The following is a 19,958-nucleotide window of genomic DNA, read 5'->3' as shown; positions in this document are numbered from 1 at the left end:
TTAACACCACACACATGAGTAAAAACTTAACCACTACAAAGCAACAAAACACTCTCCCTCGGACCATCAACATTCATTTTAGGGTCTGCATTAACTATAAAATACATGAGGAAAGAGAGAGGAACATCTGCACGTGATTCAAAGGTGTGTCATTATGGATTTGTGGTCCAAACGATGCAGCGTGTGTGTTTGCTCAGAGTAGCAAACGTACACTTTGGCCGTGAGTCAACAGCAAATGTTTCTTTCTTTTTTTTTTTTTTTTACGATCGATCGTGACGATTGGACGCTCTCCAGTTGTATTCCCTGCCAAATGCCGACGTCCTCAAACAGCATGCTATGTGTCAAACTAAGATTTACAAGCACTGTCTTGTCATGTGATTTTGTGTTTTAGTGTTTGGTCCGTGCCCAGCTTGGACCTCTCATCCTCTCCTCGGGGAGCAGACAGGAGGAGGTCTTCTTAAATCAAACTAGTGTCCAATATTAACTGCAGCACAAACACAGCATTGATAAACAAAAGGCAGAGTAAACAGAGTGTAGTAAATAATTCATTAAACAAGGATCGTCCGGAAAAGCCTCCTAAAACTCACCCGCTCAAGTTGTTTAAAAATAAGCAATACACGCTATGAAATAATGTATAGAACTAGTTCATCTAAATTTGGGTCTAACAGCATACATACACACTGTACAGACAATAATTCATTCAAAGTGTTTTGTAAAAGCTTGTAAAAGTGTAAACCCAGCTGAAACCCTACCCCGATCCTGTCCCTAACCCTAAACCTAACCCTTTATAGCAAATCAGTTTAATATTCTAAAGACTCGGCGCACACACATAGACCCACTGTATACACAGACATAGAGTACAAACACACCACAAGTGTTGCACATCCCTCATGGTGTTACCAAAGAGGTTAAAGGTCACCATGTTTCCCCTCCAAAGCTGACATGGTTTTGATGTATGAAGTCCCAGCTGTTTGGGTCCCAGTCCTACACTGGGTGTCCCCTCTTGGTTCTCGCCCCCTTCCTCCCTCAGGGGTCCTAATGGGACCTCCTCCAACGCATCATCATCTATCACAGACCCAAACCAGCAGCATTCCGCTGGACTCGTCCTCTCAGAGACCTGAAACACATCCTGGGGGATTGTCCCATGTTTTTTTTCCCACATAGTCGTCTTCATGACAATTGACGTGTAGATTGTCGTCTGATTTGGGACACGCTTGATGACACACTGTGTGTGTGTGTGTGTGTGTGTGTGTTTGTTAGTACATGCAGAGACACTCTTGTTGTGTCCAGATGAGAGAGTGGACAGACTTGGACATGAACTTCTCAGCGGGAGGTTTTCTCTCCTCCTCGGACTCTTACTGCTCCACGGAGCCCATCCAGTTTTACGGTAAGTAAGTCGTCTTTTTTGTTGGTCTTCAGTTCAGACATTCAACCTAAAGAAAAAGATTACAAAAATACGTGTTATCACCCCAGCGTGTTATTAATGCCAAAAACTACACTTCTGAGGTTAAGAAAATGGATTGAAATAATTCTCTCTCTGGCCACCACACAAGCTTTTTTAAAATCTCCATGCAATGTTTTAAGTCACATTTTAACAATATTAACTATCATACAAGTGGAAAATTAAGTGAACCTCTCTATTATAATAATGTAGGGTGAGTCATGAGTGGACAGGACAAAATGTCCACAGTAGGATGTCAAAATAGAGAACACACGCACACTATAAAGACTATAGGCAATGCAGTCACATTTTAAACATTAACTGTCATGCAAGTGTAATAAGAACATAGCAAGTAGTGGTAGTAAGACATATAAAATAGTATATAAATTATATAGTAATATAAATTATAAAACAGTCTAATAGAAATAGGGTCAAATTTTGGCCATCATAAAAACGTAATTAACTGTACAGGCAATGTTTTGTGTCACATTTAAACATTATTAAACTTTCATGCAAGCGTAAAAAGAAGTTAACCGCTCCTAATAACAAAACACTGTCTTAACTTTAATGGGCCTAGAGGGAACCAATCACATTTGGGTGCAGATCCAGATATTTTTCGAGCTTTTTCCCTCTTGTCAAGTTTAAAAACATTTGACTCACTTTCTTAGTAAAAATGTCATGAAATTCAGGTAGTTCAGATTTGGCGGACGTCCTGCGCTGTACTCCACAGATTTTTCAAGTTATCAGTCAATAGCGTCGACGCGTGTAAAATACATTTAGTGAGGATGAGCAGCATAGAAAATGGATGCATGGATGAATACTTTCGTAAGTACTTTTCATTCATTTCAGGCTCCGACAGCTTTGACAAAATATTTTATAAAAAACTATTAAAACATCACTGTATATAACTAAATACTAATACAGTACTTATCACACAGTCTAAGTAATGAAATAACTTTATTGATAACTAATAACTTCATTTCTTACCTTGTTTTTACAGTATACAGTGGAACCTTGGTTAGCGTCATTCATTTGTTCCAGAACGTATGACTCTAACTGAAACGGACGCTAACCAAATCAGCTTTTCCCATCAGAAATAATGTCATGTAGCTTGCTAACAAAATGGTAACCGGAGCCGGATGTCAGCTATGTTACCTGTCTGTGATGTCATCAGCGGTTGACTCTCAAATGTTAACTCAAAACACGTTTTTATAGTTTTACAATAGTAGTTTGACATGCAGAAAACAATTCAAAATGCATATAAATACATATAAATGATGAAAGAAAGGGATAAATGAACATTTGAGGTTATTTTACCTTCATAGAAGACAAACTTCTTGATGTTACTGTTCCCAAAGACATGATGTGGCAGCGAGACACCACACGGACACCACCTTCCTGTTTTGCATGTTTTGAGTTATTTCTTGAATTCAATTGTGTTTCTCACCTAAACAAAGAAAGTTAAAAGTGCATTTTGATAAAGAAGGTGGGAAACTCTACTAAATTCTATGCATTTAGAATTGTTGTATGCATGTAAGCTCTACTTGTAAAACTATAAAAACGTATTTTGTGTTAACATTTGCGAGTCAACCACTGGCTTCCGGTTGTGGTTGCCATTTTGTTAGCAAGTTATGCAACAAGGATGTTTGTGATAAAAAATACATTAAGAAAAGAGTTGAACTCACGCGGTGTGTTATTATCACGACAAGACATACGCCATATTTTATGCTAGCCGTTAAATTTACGCAAATCGAGGCAAAATTTCGGTGTAAATTTTCTACATTAACTAAAAAAAAACATGCTAGCCGAGAGGGATGCTAACCAAGATTTCACTGTATGTCGTCACCGTCCTTTGAAAGCATGCCTCTCCAAATTTTGTCAGTTTAAAAAAAATATATGATTTTTTGTCTCCCAAAGTTGGTGTTATAAGTTTTTTTTAATTAAACAAAAACAGTGTAATACAATATTTTGAAATGGTAAAAAAAAAGAATATTTTTTTTTGTGTACAATTTTTTTCATTCAATCATTAAAAAAGTTTCAATTAACAATTTAATCCACTGTCAAACTGTGGTACGAGTACTACTAGTTGCACATAGGCTACATCGAGTGGTACTGAGGAAAACCTAAAATAAAATACAATTTAAAGATATCCGTATGAAATAAATAATATATAAATGATACAAATATAATGTATTAAACAAAGATTGATTGATTTTCCTTTGCTGAGATATTAATGTTTAACTCAGATCCAAGCCACCAGCCAGTTACACAAAGCTAATGATGGATGCTGTGATGGCTAGCACAGGTAGCAAAAATGGTGGTAGGCCTACAACATTAGAGTGCATATCTCTGCCAAGGCCTGACAATGCTAAATATGTCCAACTTAAAGGGTCACTGAAATGATTTTTCAACTTTGCTTAAATATGTTTTATATTGTAGGGAATTAGGTTTTAGCTTGTTCGGTTTTTGAAAGTATATAGAAGGTAAGAATGTAAGTGGCACTACTGCTCATTAAATTGTTTTTTTTTCACCACAGCGCCATCTGTTGGATCTGGTGTATTAGTGCGCCCAATTAGCCCCTAATGCTAGCACAATGTAATAGTCCAAAGTGAAAATAATCCAAATGTGCACTGAAAATGTTTTTTTCCCTCTCATATCTAAGTACCAAATGAAAGCATGACCTCTCACCCCGCAGGGTAAATATATGGTGAGGCAAGGTCCGCAGCATGTGTGTGGTTTTTAATTTTAAAGGGACAGCGTTACTAAGATCTATTCATCTTTTCAGGAAGAAGCTATTTCCAGCACATGTCATGAATGAGTAAAATGATATACTGTAGGCTATGCTAGCATGGTAACAATGACTTGTAGTGTAGTTTCAGTCCAGTGACTCTTTGATGAATGCTGTTTATTTGCCACTCAGGGAGGTCCCAGCATGCACTGCTAACCAGTTCGCTGCTGCTTTTGTTGGCTGCCAAACATGTGTGGGATGGAAAGGGAGGGACGCTCGGGGGTTGTTTAGACAGTTTGCTAATGGTTTGTAAACACTTGGGTCACATGATATTATGATATGACACTCCCCTTCCACACGCACGCACGCACACACACACACACACACACACTTATCCATTTTCTATACCGCTTCTCCTCATTTGGGGCGCGGGGGGATGCTGGAGCCTATCTCAGCTGACTTCGGTCGAGAGGCGGTTTACATCCTGGAATGGTCACCAGCCAATGGCAGGGCACATATAGACAAACAACCATTCACACTCACATTCATACCTATGGACAATTTAGAATCGCCAATTAACCTAACATGCATGTTTTTGGAATGTGGGAGGAAACCGGAGTACCCAGAGAAAACCCACACACACACACGGGGAGAACATGCAAACTCCACACAGAGATACCCAAGGGGAGAATTGAACCCACTTGCGTGTTTGTCACACTTAAATATTTGGGAATGGGTGGAGGCGTTATATTTTTTTTCTCCATTAATAATAAATGGTTTCAGTGTGACATGCAAAAGAATAAGAGATCAGGAAGGGGGAGACACAAAGCACTCAAGGTAGGTAATAAAAACACTTTATTTGTTCATTTGTCATCTGTTCTTCCCTCCATCAAATATATTAATTCATGTATTCAATAGTCACCCATCAACCACCAAGGTCCATTTCTTCTGTAGACCACCCCTCTGCCTGGGTCAATAGGAACTGGACATGAAACCATAGCTTCGAGTCCTCATTGTGGGCAGAATTCACACACAGTGAGCTGGAATGGTGAGACACTCGTCTCCTTATAGCGAGCTCTGCTCTAGCAGATGTAAAGGCGATCTAGCTGTGTGTCGGACGGACGGCACGTTAAGTTCACACTCGATGTTCTTCCCCTGTTTCCCATTCTCCTGCTCAAGCTTGGCCGAGTATGAGAGTCCAGCTGCTCTTTAGGAGGCCACCAGTGGACTCAAATGTCTTCTCACTGGAGACCAGACTTCAGACGTGGACAGAAATGCTCAGAAGACGTCACTGGGACTTCCTCAGCTGCATCCTGTCTGACACGTTCACAAGCTTTGTGGTCCAGACCAAAGAGCCACGACACTCAAAGAACAACACAATTACGCTTGTACATCACAGCACATCAGATAGCATGAAAATATGCCCATTAGTGGCTGTGAGCAGTATAGGTATGAGCAATCAGAGCAATCTTATTGGCTGAGCAGTTAGTGCTATGATCCCCCATGACATCATCACTTTTCTATCCTTAATGGTAGTTTATTGTAGTGGGAAAGTAACTCATTCATCCTGACAGAAGCATACATTTATAATTTAATTTGTAATCTTTTACATAAAAAAAAATTAGTTAAGTCAAATGTATTTTTTTATCAGGTACTAGGGCCATGTGTATTTTTTTTTAATCATTTAAATGAAAAAACAAAGAGAAATGCTAATCAAACTGGACATTTTTAATTCGATTTTTAATATCCATATTTGAAATGTATTTTAAATCAAACAAGTGGAAAATATTAAAAATGAGACATTTGATTTTTAACATTTCTATAAATTTTTAGCAACTTTATATGTAAATAAATATATTTCTTTCCGATCTGTTGGAAAAAAAGTAGTCTTTATTTTGTTTGAATGCATGATAAGAAAAAATGAATACATTTACATCATTTTACAAGAGAAAATGAATACCCAATTTATAGGGGTGCCACGTGACCCAACTCAAGAGACGAGACGATGCACGAGATTGGGAGTTGAGGACGCCATCATCTTCTTAGTCTACCAAACTTGCGCTCACCTGGTCAGAGGCAGTGGTGCTGTGAGGATTACATTTTTGGACTTCCCCAACGCCTTTAAGGCCATCCAGCCTCAGCTCCTCAGGCGCAAACTGACACAGATGTGAGGAGGATCACACCTGGTGGGAGGGATCACAGACTACCTGACTGGCAGACCTCAGTACGTGCGACTGGGGAACTGCAGGTCCGACATTGTGACCAGCAGCACGGAGCACCACAGGGAACTGTGCTCTCTCCTGTTCTGTTTATCCTGTACACGTCTGACTTTCAGTACAACTCTGAGCTCTGCCATGTACAGAAGTACGCGGATCGTGGGATGTATCAGGACTGGACAGGAGGATGAGTACAGAAAACTTATCCAGGACTTTGTCAACTGGTGCAACACAAACCAGCTGCACCTCAGCACCACCAAGACCAGGGAAATGTTGGTGGACTTGAGGAGAAACAGGACACACCCTGAACCTGTTCTCATTAAAGGTGACCTTGTGGAGGTGGTTCACACCTTCAAATACCCAGGAGTGCATCTGGATGAGAAACTGGACTGGACTGCCAACATGGATGCTCTGTGCAGGAAAGGGCAGAGCCGTCTGGTGTCCTTCAACGTATGCAAGAAGCTGCTACAGATCTTCTACCAGACTGTGGTCGCTATTGCCCTCCTGTAGGCAACAGTGTGCTTGGGGAGCAGCCTCAAGAAGAAGGATGCCACACGCCTGGACAAACTGGTGAGGAAGGCAGGCTCTGTCGTTGGCACTGAGCTGGACAGCCTGACATCTGTGGCAGAGCAAAGGACACTGAGGAGGCTCCTTTCCATCATGGACAACCAGCATCATCCAATGCACAGCATCATCTCCCAACAGAAGGGCAGTTTCAGTGGCAGATTACTGTCACTGCCCTGCTCCTCCGAATGACTGAGCAGATCATTCCTCCCCCACACCATGCGGCTTTTAAACACTACAGGACTGGATTTAGCTTATATATTATAGAATTCGAAGTGATCTGTTCCGTATTTATTTATTCTTATTCTATATTCTTATTTTTCTTCTCTCCTATCTTGCCTTGTTTGTTTTATTTTTAAGTGATTAAGTTTATTGTGACACTTTTGCAGAGCTGCTGGAAATGTGAATTTGTAATGGAGATAAGTAAATGGTCCATGAGAACGTAAAAAGTACAATGAAAAATATGATTGGACAAACTTTTTATTTAACCGAGTCACAAAATCATGCAAGTGCGTATTTTATAACATTTGTTCCAAAAATTGACGCTAAACGACATTATTGTCAACATTTTTTGACACAAAATAAACCACTGTTATGACAATATATAATAATAATAGAAATAATACTAAATAATAAATCATAACAATGCAATATTTCCTTTTAATATATCGTCTTTCACTCTTTCAAGTCGCGAAATTGATGTTTGTGACATGTATTTTCTCACAGGCAATTCGTACTGTCTGTCAAACGTTTACAGCATTTCTTGAAATGCTGGCTTTCCAATAGAAGTGTCAGCATTCATGGTTCCAGCTTGTAGTTGAACAACGCCAGCTCAATGGTTTTGTCTTATCTACTTGTCTTTGTCTATTTACTGCAGAGATGTCCAGCTGTCCGTTTATATTTATAATTGTAAAAAACCCAAACACGTTAAAGACAAATTTTTGTGATTTTACTAGTTATTAGTAAGGGTGTAACAAGATCTTGCAAGATTAAAACGTGACCTAGGCCTGGGACGATAATAAAGAAATAAGTTTATCACGCAGTAAGTGAAAATGAACTCGATAATTTTGCCGGCCTCGATATATTGCCGTTTGCGCGTCTCTTTTCCTCGTCTTGCCTACAAACAGGCAGGAAGGAGAGTTACCTCCGTGCATTGGTTTCAGCACATTGGCGCGTTTGTTGCATAGAACAACAGCATGAACAGAGTGAGCCCTTTTGTCAGTCATAGTCTTTTTGTCTCGGTGCGTGGAGGCGGTAGCATAAACACAAAGTGCAGAAGAGTGTAACGTAGTAGAAATTAAATAAGCAGATTGCAATATATATCATATTTCTTCATTGTACTTTTCTTAAAAGTAATGTTGAAATCTTGTCTCGTCTCATGACACTGCTAGTTATTAGTATCGACATTGTAGCTTTTTCTAGTTTCATGCCTTTTTGCCCTATTTTTTTATTTATGGGCAAAGTTCCACAAATGGCTCCTTTGCCACGCCACACTTTGGACACCCTTGAGTCTTTGCCAGGAAGACGAGGTGTTGTCAGGCGCTGGAGGAGTGTGTGTCCCAGGGCTGGTCAGGAGTAGGGTTGCATTGTGGCGGGGTTTACGCAGCTTTCAGAATCGGAGGTGGAGCTCAACTCCAGCTCGTCTGTGCGGCAGATATTTCACCTTCGTTGACCTGTGTGTATTCAATTACGGAAAAAATGCATGACGCAAGAAACACTTCCTGTCTTTCACTTTTAATGTGAAGCGCTACTTGCTAAATATGGCGATCATGTCACTAAATTGTCAACATGGATCTCTTCTACGTATGACGTGTGTTATGAAGCGGAGCTAGGGTCGGCACAATACTATTATTAATGAAGCAAGACACCCACTTAACTTAACCCTTTATTTTCCAATACTTTGTCACCGATATGCCTGACTTTCATTAGTGCTACTAACGTGGAGCATTACTAACTAACTTGTGCTTGTGAAGTTGGCGCTCAGCCAGATGTAACAAGCATAAATGGAGCCCGTTCGGGGATTATCCACACATCTACGTGTTTTAATCTGAGAAATTACGACAGCTTCTGCTTGGACATTAACTGTTCAACTCCAATGGGGAAAAAAAAAAAAAAAAAGTAGTCACACGTCACTGGTTGATACTGATGCTAGGCTATGTGTGAAGCTTCCAATAATACCTTGCACACAGCCACTTCCATATTACTGTATTATCATTCAGAGTAGACATGCCATAGTTCACAATCTGTTCTCACTTTTCTCCAAACGAGAAATCTTGTCACATTTCAAACTTGCAGTATCTTGTGACACCTCTACTAATTTATCATGTTACATTCATTATTAATTCATTGTAATTTAAGTCACATTTAGTTCATTTTAGTTTGAATTCATCCATCCATCCACTTTCTATGCCCCTTATCCTAATTAGGGTCGCGGTATGCTGGAGCCCATCCCAGCTGGCTCCAGGCGAGGGGCAGGGTACACAATCATTCACACTCACATTCAGACCGATGGACAATTTAGTGTTGCCAGAGAAAACCCACCCACTCACGGGGAGAACATGCAAACTCCACACAGTGATGCCCAAGCGGAGATACAAACCCAGATCTTCCCAAACTCCTGACTGTGAGGCCAACATGCTAACCACTCATCCACCGTGCGGCTAGTTTGAATTCATGAAAAATACATTGTGATGCCATGTGGTGGAATATTAATAATACATGTTTTTGTCAAACATATTGTAAAAAAAATCATCACAAAAATAGATGTATTAAATATGAAAAATACATTTAAAACAGTAACATTTTGGATGGACTTTCAAAAGCGTCAGGTATATTCCATAATAGTGAAATGTTCTTTGTCCAAATCAGACATGTTGGCTGACCCCCTAGCCTGCCCCCTGCCGGAGCCCGACCTCCAGCTGCTCCCCTACAGCCCTCAACAGTACAACCCTGCCAATCTGTCCTTCCCCCTCTACGGCTCCCCGTCCTCCTCCACGTCCTCGTCCTCCTCTCAGCCCTGCCACGCTCCATATAATTTCGACTTTCTGGAGGGACCATGTGAGCCCGTCCCACCCGAGCCCCACTGCGGAGGCCTGCCGCAGGGCTTCGGACTGACCGGTCTGCCTGTGGTACGGAGGTCACGAGTGGGGTCGGGCAGCAGGATCCGAGGTCAGGACGAGCTGTGCGTGGTGTGTGGCGATAAAGCATCAGGGTATCACTACAACGCCCTCACCTGTGAGGGATGCAAAGGTGATCACGCCATTACACTGCCGTTGCTGTGCCATTGCTGCCTGATGCTAACGGTTTCTTCCTGTTGTCCACCTGCAGGTTTCTTCAGACGTAGCGTGACGAAGAAGGCCGTGTATCACTGCAAGAGTGGTGGCGGCTGCGAGATGGACATGTACATGCGCAGGAAATGTCAAGACTGTCGCCTCAGGAAGTGTCGCGCTGTTGGAATGCTGGCTGAGTGTGAGTAGAGAAACGGATAATACATGAGTGCGAGGATTGTTACACATTCAAGAGCACACTGTTGGTAGTTCTTGCACATTTTAGCAGTACTGTATGTTCAAGATTTTTGTAGAAGGTTAGGCAATGCTGGTGATTGCTGCAGAATTTTGATTAAAAAATGTTGCAGAATGAGTGAGAATCTTAGAGAATGTTGCGGAAGGTTTGTAGACTGTTGAACATTTTGGAGTGTGTTAAAGATTGCTGGGAAACGTTGGGAAGTGTTGTCAAAAGTTGGAGAGGGTCGGTAGGTGCTGCTGAAAGTTGAAGCATGTTGTATTTGAAGCAATGCCGCAAAATCTTACAGGACGTTGAAGACATTTTGGGGGACGTGAAATAATGTTGGGCAATGTTGCAAAGGGTTGAAATGTCGGACAATGTTGCAGAAACTTGGATGTTGGAAAATGTTTGCAATTGTTACAGCATTTTGGAGAATGTTGAAGAACACGGATAAGGTTGTAGAATGTTGCAGACTGTTGAAATTGTTCATGAAATGAACTGGGACTTCCTCAGCTGCATCCTGTCTGACACGTTCACAGGCTTTGTGGTCCACGACACATGAACAACAACACAATTATGCTTGTATATCACATCAGATTTAAACAAACCAAAAACAAACTTTGACTGCTAATTTCCACGTGTTTTAGAATGTTTGCAAATATTAGAGAATTTGCAGGACGTTGAAGAACATTGCAGAATGTTTTGCGAATGTTTGAGAATTCTGAAGAACGTTTAAGAACAATGCAGAATGTTGGACAGTGTTGCAGAATTCTACAGTTGGAGAATGTTAGCAAATGGTGGAGAATGATTAGAAATATTGCAGGATATCAGATCTTTGACCACATGGTCATTTATTAACAAGTATATTGCACAACACAGCAGCAACAGAACCAATGTTGTAATAGCGGTAAGTAGCAACCTGCTCAGTCAGCAGAGTTCGTCGTAAGCAACAGCACGACAAGTGTAAGATGCATGACTTTCACACCAACAGCTGAGCAGCAACATTTTAAAGCGCATGCAGAGGGAGACAAAGCTGTTGAATGCTGACCACTCAGGATACTTCAAATGCAGCTACTGCCATCTTGTGGAGTTAATTTAAAAAATGACATCAGGAGGTTGCCCACAGCCACAACTGTTAATAACAATATAAACCCAGGGCTAATTAGAGACCTTGATAGTTATTTGCTTTTGTAGACCACACACTCCTGGCGACTGTAAGAGTCTCAGTGGTTAATTGAAACAGAGGTGTTAATTGGATCATTTACGGCAGCGGTCCCCAACCTTTTTTGACCCACGGACTGACTTGTGTTCCCGCAAATCTCCCGCGGACCGGGGGGGAGTTTGTACATTATAGCAATCTAATTTATCTTATTTATGATGTATTGTGTAAAACTAAGACATGAATAACATCAAATTAAAAGCACAAAATGAATGCCGACCCACCATCCACCAATTCAAGTTCCAGCCAAGTTTTTCCAGAGAGATTATTACATGGCTGTTTGACGTGTGTGGTAAAAGGCAGTGTGCTAGCATGAATTAACTTGAGACAAATGTGCACATTAGCACTCAATAAGTCATCAAAACTTACCTTTATGCATTCCCACGTAGTATCAGCATTTGACACCAAATATGAGGTGAAAGAAAAATGGTAAAAATACAGTAGTAGTCTATCTGTGTGGCATGAGATAAAGTTAGCACACACACGGTGGAGTGTTCAGGGACGTCGAACAAAGTGGGACGGGTCACCGCTTGCGACAAACAACATATAAATGCCCAAACTATGTGATTTGTAACGGTATATTATTTTTCAAATAAGATAATGGTCCATATTTCCGAAATTGATATGCATTTACATAAAATTTGATGTAGTTATTTACAAGTGTATTTTTTTTTTTTAATCATTGCACCTGAAAGCTTCTCGTGGTCCTGTTCGGCCCCACCCACGGACCGGTACTGGGCCGTGGCCCAGTGGTTGGGGACCCCTGGTTTACGGTATTGAACACTTTGGGGAATATTGAAAAACTTGTGGAATGTTGGGCAGTGTTGCAGAATGTTTAAAGAACATTGCACAATGAGGTTGCGAAACCTGTCGAATATTTTAGAACGGTGTACAGTGGTATAGAATAGTGACGCTCCAATCAGGGTTTTATGCTGCCGATTCCCATACCTATCACCCGTGAGTGAGGTCGGCCGATACCAATCACATGGATTAACTGTACAGTTTTCAGTTTATTTATGATGAGTGGTATTGGCCAGGGCGCCGTTGGACAATTTCTAGGGTCCCTGACAAATAGGTAATTACAAAAAAAAACGAATTGTCGTTTTTTTTTTTTTTTTTGCCTTTATTTGTGTCAGGCTATTTTTGTGCTCTTTGACACAAACCTGAATTGAATTTGATGCTTGTTTTGGAGTAATACGAATACATGGCAAATAAACTGTTCAATAATTATTTATTAGCTAAAGATATAAAATGAACAGAATAAAATATTATCTAATATCGTTATGAAATAGAACTATGTCCTGCCCAACTGAAAAAACAATAAATTCAGTGTCCAGGTTGCAGGGGTTCTAACTTTCATCACTTTTATTGCTGTCAACTAATTGTGTTTTATTATCGGCTTTGAAAGGCGTTCATCAGCATACGCCGATCCCGTGTTTTTTACGGAAATCAGCCGATATTGATCAGTGGCCCGTCGATCGCATGCATCCCTAGTATAGTCCTGTAAAGACGTATACAGTAACACTACTTCCTGTCCACAGGCCTTCTGACAGAGGTCCAGTGTCAGTCCAAACGACTGAGGAAAGGAGGAAGAGGAAGAAGACAAGAGGAGGAGGGTGCAAACAGTCGTCAGGTCAGCTCCACCAGCAGACTACCTGGCGGACAGGTACGACAGGGATGGTTTGCTTATTGCTTCTAGTGCGTATAAGACGGGTATCGACTGCACGGCCGCAGGTAGCTGGTGCCACTTTAAGCCGAGAACAGAAGCACCTTGTGGACAAGATGGTGGCGGCCCATCGAGAGTGTCCGGCTCTGGATGGCAACCACTGCAGGGCGATGCAGCTCTTTGATTGGCCGTGTGCAAAGGAAGGGGAGGGGCTTCCTGAGGTTGCATCACCAATTCTGCAGTTTGCCAGGACAGTGCCAGGTAAGACAACATGAACCAACACTTAATGATATATACTGTATAAGATTACATTTGCTTTGTCCTCACACTTTATCACCATGCATACACCGGACAAAAGTTTGGAGACACGTCCCCATGCTTTTGAATGACCAGGTGTCTCCAAACCTTTGGATCGTACCGTGCATAGTCAATTTCTTTCAAATCTTTTTTTTAAATCTGCAATATTGATCAGAATGTTGGGAAATTATTTTAAAATGTTGCGGAATGTTGGAAAATGCTAAAGTTGCAGATTGTTGTGAATTGATTGAAAGAATGTTAGATAAAGTTGGAGAATATTGGAAAATCTTCAAGTTGCGTATTGTTGCAATGTTATGAGAATGAAGACTACGGCTGCTGCTCAACATTCTGCACAATATCGGTGAATGTTGCAGACGTTGGAAAACTATTTTAAAATGTTGCAGAATTTTGGAAAGTGTTAGATAAAATTGCAGACTGTTGCGGAGCGATTTAATAAAAAAAAGGCTTAGATAAAGGTTAGCTAAAGGTAAATTGTTTTAGAATGACTTAAAAGGTGTTGCAAAACATGGAGTTGCAGAATGGTGGAAAATTAATTTAAAAAATGTTGCAAAATGTTAGACGAACAGGCTCCTGCATACCCCCGTGACCCCGGTGAGGATATGCGGCATAGAAGATGGGTGGATGTTAAATGAACTTTCAGATTGCTGGAAAATGATTAACAAGCGTTAGCGTTAGAACATCCTAGATAAAGTTGCAGATTGTTGTAAAATGTTTTTTTTTTAAGTTGGAAAATGTTAGCCTAAATTGCCAATTGTTGTAGCGAAATCGTTTTTAAAAGCTGCGATACAGAATGTTCTACAGAATGTTGGTGAATGTTTTAGTTAAGACATGTGACATGTTACGACATTCAAAAATGTTGCAGAACGTTCAGTAATGTTGAAGAATGGTGGAAAGTGTTGGATGATTTGCACACGATGATTAAAAAATGTCAAATAATGTCGCAGATTGTTTTAGAATGATTGTTCTGAAGTGTTGCAAAATATTAGATAAAGTTGCAGAATGCTGGAAAAAGATTTTTTAAAATGTTGCAAAATGTTGGGGAATGTTGCAGATTTTTGCAGAATATTTTTGTGTGATTTTTGGCTCTTAAAGCAACATTTTTTTTTAATAATAATTTTTTTTTGTAACTGTAATCTCCATACAGGTTTTGACCTGCTGGATGTGTCAGACCAATGCTCCCTCTTGTCAGCGTCTTCACTGGACCTCATGTTCCTGTTCTCAGCACAGAACTTCTGCAGTAACCAGCCAACAAGGAGCAGTCCAGGTGAGGACACACGTCTCTGACGGCAGCCTATCATTTACCTGACATTACTTTAAAGCTCTTTGATCTCTTTGATCAGCACTGCAGCATTTCGGCACAACGGCAACAACACACAATTGGCTGAGGCATGTCTGCTCAAAGGACATTTCGTCAGGTGAGTCCCCGTAAGAAGCGATAGTAAGAATTGCAACCAAAAAAAGTAAAGAGTAGTTTGTTTGTACAGGAAGCAGCGAGGATCTCCTGAACCCCGTGCTTAACTTCTGCCACAGCATGGCGGCGCTGCAGGTGAGCGAGGCTGAATACGCCCTGCTTGGTGCCACTGCTCTGCTTTGCTCAGGTAATTATTACAATATTCTTCCTACACTTTACATCAGGGGGCTCAAACTCGCGGCCCACCAAATCGGATCTTGCGGCCTGCGACTGGACATCAAAGTAGTGTAACTGCAGCCCGCAACATCCGGGCAAGCTCAGTGTTACTTAAATACTTGCAGGGGCAAGTAAACACCAACACTGAACTAACAGTGGTGTTATCATATGGATGTATTGTGAATTGTATCATATCATGAGGTACCCTGAGATTCCCAGCCCTACTCCCAATACTTGATGCGGCCCAGCCTCACCCAGACTCTACCTCCAGTGGCCCCCAGGGAAATTGAGTTTGAGACCCCTACTTTACATAGATACGTATGTGTATAGTGAGATAGATACACATACAGGCTGTCCCCCCCCCCAAAAAAACGTATACACACTTGAAGTAATTGTAAACTAGTTGTTAATTTGTTCAAATTTCAAAATGTAATAGAATTTACAAACATCATTTTATTGTTTTGGGACTGCCTTTTCTCAAACTGACGTGCCTTCTGGTCCAGACACTGCTGACATCACAAAGCAATGCTAGCTTTAGCATTTAGCATATCACAGTAAATCATTTAGCACTTTAGCAACCGTCTATTCATCTGTCGTCCTTAGTATTATTACATAGTCTGATTTCAAAATCCTTTTCCCAATAGGAAATATGTTTTTGCCCTCATAAGACTTGAAATACTGTTGAAAAAAAGGTAACATTTGAACATTGTCATGTATGTGCCAAAAGAAGTGATGCAAGTAGCTTGTTCAGAGTAAGTCTTAAAACCAAGTGTAGCCAGCCATAACAAGAGTACTGCGATAAGCTGCTTTTTAGTTGTAGTCATCATTATGCTTTTTCTTTGTCATCACTATTACACCCTAACAAAAGGTCAACTACTTTTAAAAAGTCAAAGAAAAAGCAAAAAATCTGTCAGGTGAACAATACAATTTGTACCCACTTTTCGATGGCTGCTTGTGCCAGGGAGACGAGTCTCTTCACCTAAAACCACAAGTCACAATCCAGGACATTTCATTCTGTACTTCTGGACAGAGACGTGTGTGCCACTTTTCGACATCACAAAAAAGTACACCTCTTCTTCCGTCACTGGAAGGCTTCTGTGGCGACAAGGTTCATGCGGTTCTTCTGGCGTTCCCATCCTGCAGACCGTGCGTCATTGCTGGCGGCCAGCTACGTGGACCAAATGCAGGAGCTGGTACTGGACCTGCTGTCACGCGTGTGTGGGACTCGTGCTGCAGCAGGAGCGGTGGGAGGAGGCGGGCCGCAGAGGTTTGGTCGCCTCCTGGGCCGTCTCACGGAGCTTCGGACCCTGCGTCACGACTACCTCCTTCTGACCCGACAGAACCGTGGACCCTGATGGAGGAGCGCCACCGTGTGGCCACCGATGTGCACTACAGCACACGCAACGTCACTAACTGCACTGAGGGCACACGTCATGTTACTTTTCGGGACTGAAAGCAGAATGAGTCACTGTTTTAAAAATATTGTCTTTCCTCTAATAGTGGCCTCCGCTCTAATAGGACGTCATGTATTACGAATAAATGCCTTACCCCAAGGGGGTGCCACAAAAAAAAAAAAAATTGCTACCACTACATGACAGTAATATACAATTCAATACCACACAAGCTAATATACTAGTAAATAATAATAAAGGCCTCCTCCCAAATAGACGCCTGGCACTTGCTGCTATATTTTTAATACAACAAAAATCACTATAAAATTGATATCTTCTCAGTATTTTATTACAATTTCAAGCCAATTTAATCAATGATATAAAAGTTCAAGTTAAAAAAAATGCAATGATATAGATGACCTGAATATTTTACATTAATCGTAAAATGTAATTAGATTTTTTTTACTTTTTAAATTAAAAATAAATTTAAAAATAAGAAAAATACATTATCAACATTTTACAACAATTGTTGAATTTCGTTTTCTTTCTTAAAATAATGTAATTACAATCCAAATATGCATCCTGTATATTAGGTTTGCTTTATTCAATTATTCAGTAAATGAATTATTAAAATTAAATTGGAATTGACGAACTCCTTAATAATATGGCAATGTTTGACATATACAACTATTATAATTGGTCATCTTGAGTGTTCTAAAAGGACACTGAATGGGACATCAGTGTCAACTAACTAAATCCTGTAAAAAGTAAACGTATGCAGTTTAAACCGATACACTTCAACACAAATACATAAACTATAACATCAAAAAAATAATTCAAATGCAAAACCTTGCCAAAATGGCAAATGAATACATTTCAATATCAATTAAAAGCCATATTGTTTGACGTTTCCATTAATACTTTAAAACCCCTAATGTTTATGGAAATGCCTTTTTAAGTGTGCATAGTAATAGTACAGTATAGGGATGCTCCGATCGGGGTTTTATGCTGCCAATACTGATACCGATCATTCATGAGTGAAATCGGCCGATACAGCTACTGGAACCGAGCACGTGTACATTTTTAAATGAACGATTGGCCATATCAGGGGTCACCAACGTTTTTCCTTGAGAGCTACTTTTACAGAATGAAAATGGCCAAGAGCTACTCATTTTTGTAACCTTTATTTTCAGAGCTTATTTTAAACCCAAACAAAGCGAATATGCTTGTTTTACCAGAACATTAACAAAATGCTGGTGTCCACAACTCACATTTTGTATTTCAGAATTCATTTCTTTCTACTGTTCTTTCATTATTAACTGAAAACCTGAATGAAAAGCAGGCTTGCGGGCACCTCATGTGTTGTCAGAGGCTCCCTGGGAGGCCCCGCGGGCACCATGCACGTTGGTGACCCCTGTGCTATATGATATGAAAGGGGAGCCATCACATTTAGACAAAAACATATTTGACTTCCTTTTTCTACATCACTGGTGAAACTTAAGAGGATCAGGCGCCTTCTTTAAGGAGAGTTTGGATGCCAGATCAGCATTGTGCTCGAGCAGGACCAACACCCTCACCACACCCTGCCAAGTGCCCGCCCCCCCAAATGCCACGCAACGCCCGGCAAATGCCCGGATAGACATTTTAGGGCATGTTTTGCAGGGTGCTTATATTTATATCACTCTCACGACGTCCCACGAAGTCCCACGGCAGCCATGCTTGTTTTGGCTTTGTGAAGGGAGAGTGGCTGGGAGACAGTCGCTATAGGCTGGATGCTGCAATGGGGGCGCAGCTGATTGGCGGATATGATCGGTCTTATAAAGCAAGTACAGGTATAGGCATATGCCGATACCGTGCTTTTTTCACGGAAATCAGCTGATACTGATCGGTGGCCGATATATCAGAGCACCCCTACTATAGTAGCGTTGGACTCGGAGTATTACTTTTTTTTTTCCAGTAATGGAATTTTTAAAAAAATGACTTTTTTTTTTTTTTTACCCGGGTAAGAAGAGAGCTCATAAAGACTCACCGTTTTACCTCTAAACATCGCAATACTGCTCACGACCACTAGACGGTGTAGTTGAATCAGAACCTTGGCTTGCACATTCATAGGGAGACTATGGATACGTTCACACTGCAGGGTATTATGCACAATTCGGATTTTTTGTTTAAATCAGATTTTTTATGTGGTCGTTCACATGACCAACAAATGCGACATGTTAATATGAGCGTCTGGAAAGCAACGCGCATGCTCAAAAGATCATCGCTGGCATTTCCGTGTGTTTACGGAAGCAGAGATTCCTGCAGTGTGTGCTCGAGTGATGTGCGATACTAATGATTTCATTTCCGAGCAGATACTGGGTAAAAATTTAGGCTGGTATCGGCGATACCGATCTGACTCTCTGTGCAAATTCACCTTGTCTGATAAATTTTAAAAAGCTCTTAAGTATACTGAGGTAGTGGGGTGATTTATAATATAGTCAAGCTAATATACGACATCAGGAAAAACTAAGGACCCAATCATAGAGATGTATCAAAAGTATCGCTATTTTTATTCCAGAATCGACTTTAGAGCACGAAGGAGCTGGTATCTAAAGGCCCGGTCACACCGCCCGAACTTTGCTGTAGCGTTCCTGGAGCGGTGAAAAAAATTCATCACCGCTCGTAACCGTGCACAAAATGGGAAAAAAATCTAAAACACGGGCGTTGTCCTAGCGGTGCACCGCTGAAGCCGGCGTTGCTTTAGCGTTGGTTTAACGGTAGTGAACGTTGGTTTAGCGGTAGTGAACGTTGGTTTAGCGGTAGTGAACGTTGGTTTAACGGTAGTGAACGTTGGTTTAGCGGTGACGCGAGCGTTGATAGAGCGGCATTCTGCGCATGCGGGCTGGTGGCATCCTCATGAAGTGCTGGAAGGCTCGTGGATCCTCATTCCTCAGCTCCACCATCAGCTTGTCATACAGTCCATGTTCAGGCCTTCTCAGTATCCACTGTCTGACCCACACAACTCTGTCTCTTCTTCTTCTCTCTCTTCTCCTTTTGTCAACAACCCAATTTTCCGCCACTGTGCCGTGGCGGAAAATTGCCCGCTCCTCACCGCTCGCAATATTTTGTGCAGCTCAAAACTTTCAGAGCGGTAGGAGGGGCCATCAGCGGTGGCCGAGCGTATACGGCGTTGCCTTAACGGGGGCCAACTTCTGTTAAACGGTGGTGCGCGGTTACGAGCGGTGATGAATTTTTTTCACCGCTCCAGGAACGCTACAGCAAAGTTCGGGCGGTGTGACCGG

General features: G+C 41.2%; 1 protein-coding gene across 3 annotated transcripts; it reads left to right on the top strand.

Annotated features, from left to right (window-relative positions):
- Nucleotides 1–949: 949 nt before the first annotated feature.
- On the top strand, nt 950–19,281 carry nr1h5 (nuclear receptor subfamily 1, group H, member 5). Of its 3 annotated transcripts, none has more exons than XM_054793136.1 (9): nt 950–1,387; nt 9,818–10,198; nt 10,277–10,417; nt 13,214–13,305; nt 13,407–13,599; nt 14,801–14,920; nt 14,997–15,071; nt 15,141–15,254; nt 16,427–19,281. In XM_054793136.1, the coding sequence occupies exons 1-9, from the start codon at nt 1,264–1,266 to the stop codon at nt 16,636–16,638; spliced, it is 1,452 nt and encodes a 483-aa protein (XP_054649111.1). In that variant the 5' UTR covers nt 950–1,263; the 3' UTR covers nt 16,639–19,281. The 3 variants fall into 3 exon arrangements, 2 of the variants coding, with proteins under 2 accessions (XP_054649111.1, XP_054649101.1); XM_054793126.1 differs by having other exon boundaries at nt 954–1,387; nt 13,214–13,338; nt 16,427–19,280; XR_008573047.1 differs by having other exon boundaries at nt 955–1,387; nt 13,214–13,338; nt 15,128–15,254; nt 16,427–16,572.
- The last annotated feature ends 677 nt before the right edge of the window (nt 19,282–19,958 follow it).

This window comes from Dunckerocampus dactyliophorus, chromosome 1, assembly GCF_027744805.1.
Source record: "Dunckerocampus dactyliophorus isolate RoL2022-P2 chromosome 1, RoL_Ddac_1.1, whole genome shotgun sequence".
NCBI lineage: Eukaryota > Metazoa > Chordata > Actinopteri > Syngnathiformes > Syngnathidae > Dunckerocampus > Dunckerocampus dactyliophorus.
This window is presented reverse-complemented; position numbering and strand designations above follow the sequence as displayed.